General features: G+C 30.4%; 1 protein-coding gene across 1 annotated transcript; it reads left to right on the top strand.

Annotated features, from left to right (window-relative positions):
* Positions 1 to 2,120: 2,120 nt before the first annotated feature.
* Positions 2,121 to 2,378, top strand: BDCG_16187 (uncharacterized protein; the record flags this gene model as incomplete). Its single annotated transcript, XM_045425444.1, has 1 exon — positions 2,121 to 2,378. The coding sequence occupies one exon, from the start codon at positions 2,121 to 2,123 to the stop codon at positions 2,376 to 2,378; it is 258 nt and encodes an 85-aa protein (XP_045279268.1).
* Positions 2,379 to 2,663: the final 285 nt, after the last annotated feature.

Genomic DNA, 2,663 nt, shown 5'->3' with positions numbered 1-2,663 from the left:
GAATTCTTAGTCACATTTTCATTCTGATCTCATTATTAAGAATGGCATTAAATGAGATCATGAAATCACTTCTTACTTACATAATATCATAACATAGTGCTCATTTGTTGAAAATTCAACAGAGAGTGTTATCAAATATCATTACTTTTCTGAACACAGATTATAATTCATATAATTTTAATTATGAAAAAAACATAAAATACAAAAAAAAATAAAAAACAAAAAACAAAACAAATACAAGAAAAAATCACATTAAAAAAAAAAAAGAAAAGGAAAAGAAAAAAACAAAAAATAAAAACAAAAAAAATCAAGATTGCAGAGCTGCAGTATCTCTAAAATACTCACTTTTCAGAGTCTTTATAATATTCATTATCAACTGTGTATCTCTCACAGTGAGAGTAATACAGCTGTGATGAGTCATTGTCTTAATATTATCTAACAAATAATCTGTATATATCTGTATAAATGTAAATAATTAGAAAATATACACTCAAAAAGTGTGGCCAGAGTGAACTCTGCTGTCACTTGAATGATATCAAGAGCAGAATACTGAAATTGATGATTTCTCTCATTGATTTCATGAACAAGATGTGTGAAGATGATCTTGAGAAATATAAGATCTCTCAACTTCTGATAAAAATGAATCTCACAGAGAGACTCTATTTTCATAATATCAGAGACTGAGTGTTATTAAAAAGTGTTGCTTTCATGCAATGCACATGCACTTACTGCAGTGATTCATTCTCTGTGCATGTGACTGAGAATTGCAGCTTTCTCACACCACACAGCTCTCTCTGAAATGCTGCTGTCAGTTTGCAACTCACACAGTCTCTCAGTCCAGCACATACTGCGTATATACAGCCCTGTGTACTGGGGCCGTGTTGGTCATTATGGCCTGGCATGATACTCACTTTTCACAAGCCATGGTTCATTTGAAGAGGGAGAGAGAAGACACAACTGTTGTTTTATTGAGAAGAAGATGAATAATTAGTATTATTGAATTAATTTGATTCATCTGCATTTAAAATTTGATTAGTTTATACTCTTCAATTTAAGGGTTTCTATGAGTGTTTTAATAGTTTTCATACCAGCTTGAACTTAGTGATGAATTGAAGAAGAAGAGAAAAGAGAGAAGAAAGAAATAAGAATAACTTATCTTTATAATATGAAAACAGAGAATCACTGCAATCATTCTCTCTAGCAATAAAGATCTGTTTTCTGCATGTATCTCTGATATAGATTATATGATAAATGTATACAAAGAATATCAATAGTGCATGCATTGAATGAAGATAATATTGCTATGCAACACTGTAGTCATTTCTGTACATCTCTGAAAGCTGTTAATAGTTTCTTTGTCTCTTTATGTTTGATAAGTCAATAATATATTTCAATACACTTCTTCTTTCATCATCATCATCATCATTATCATTATTATTATTATTATTATCATCACTATCATCATTATCATTATCATCATCATTATCATTATCATCATCATCATCATTATCATCATCATCATCATCATTATCATCATTATCATCATATTATTACCTGTCTTCACTCTCTCTCAACGCTCATTAAAATCAATCATATCATCTCTCTTCAAATATTCTGCAGTTCTGCAGATCATCAAGGCACGTGAGCACTGTCACAGATTGAAGAGAGAGAAGAAGAAGATGTTCAAGCACAGGGAGACAGATTGTAAGACATGTTATAATACCTTGAAGAGGCTTCATAAGAAAGCAGAATGATAATGATTTTAAGTAACACTTCTGATAGATTTAGACTGAACTAAGTATAGAAATAATGCAGATGACACTGTCTATGAGAGATTGAAAAAGAAGATAGTGAAGAGTCTCATGCAGCAGTGATAGAATCAGAAGAAGTTCTGAGAATGATTTAAGATCAAGATAAAGAGAGAGAGAGAGAAGAAGAGTGTTACTGTAAATAAGTAATAACAGAAGAAGATTGAGAAGATATTAAAGTAGAAGATAAAGAAGTCAAAACTGGTAAGTTTTTTATTGAGAGATAATGATTTTTAATAATACTTCTGTTCTCTAATTAATTAGCAGGAGCTGGCAGAGAAGAAGGGAATTGAGGTCTTATTCAGGTCTCAAATGTACTTCATGATCCAGGACATTGAGAAGACAGCCCTGCTCTCTGAGCATGTCAATCTGCTTATCACTGAGATAGAACCTGAGACAGTAGATCAGGAAATGCGGGATTTTGAGATGCAGATTGATCTGACTGAGAAGAAGCAGCAGAAACTCTTCTCTGAGAAGGCAGTGAAGAGAGATTTTGAGATGATTATCACCTCAGATGAGAAGGAGAAGAAGAAGAAGAAGAAGAAGAAGAAGAAGAAGAATGAGAAGTGAATTATAAAGAATGATAAGAAGAATGAGAAAAAGAAGAAGTAGATTTTTTTCTTTTTATATTAGTTAGTTATAAGTTTAAGTTTTTAATTATTAATAATTAAAATTGATTTTGAGTTTTCAAAAAATATTGTACAAGTTGTAATCAAGTCAGGAATGATATATATATATATATATATTTAACTATCATGATTCACAAATCACTTTAATGTATAAGTATCAACATTTTTTCAACATTGATATTCATAATATTAATATATTTTTAATGATATTATCTGATAACACAAT

Source organism: Blastomyces dermatitidis (assembly GCF_000003525.1).
Source record: "Blastomyces dermatitidis ER-3 genomic scaffold supercont1.1, whole genome shotgun sequence".
Lineage (NCBI taxonomy): Eukaryota > Fungi > Ascomycota > Eurotiomycetes > Onygenales > Ajellomycetaceae > Blastomyces > Blastomyces dermatitidis.
Note: the sequence above shows the minus strand (reverse complement) of the source record. Positions and strands in the feature narration are given on the sequence as shown.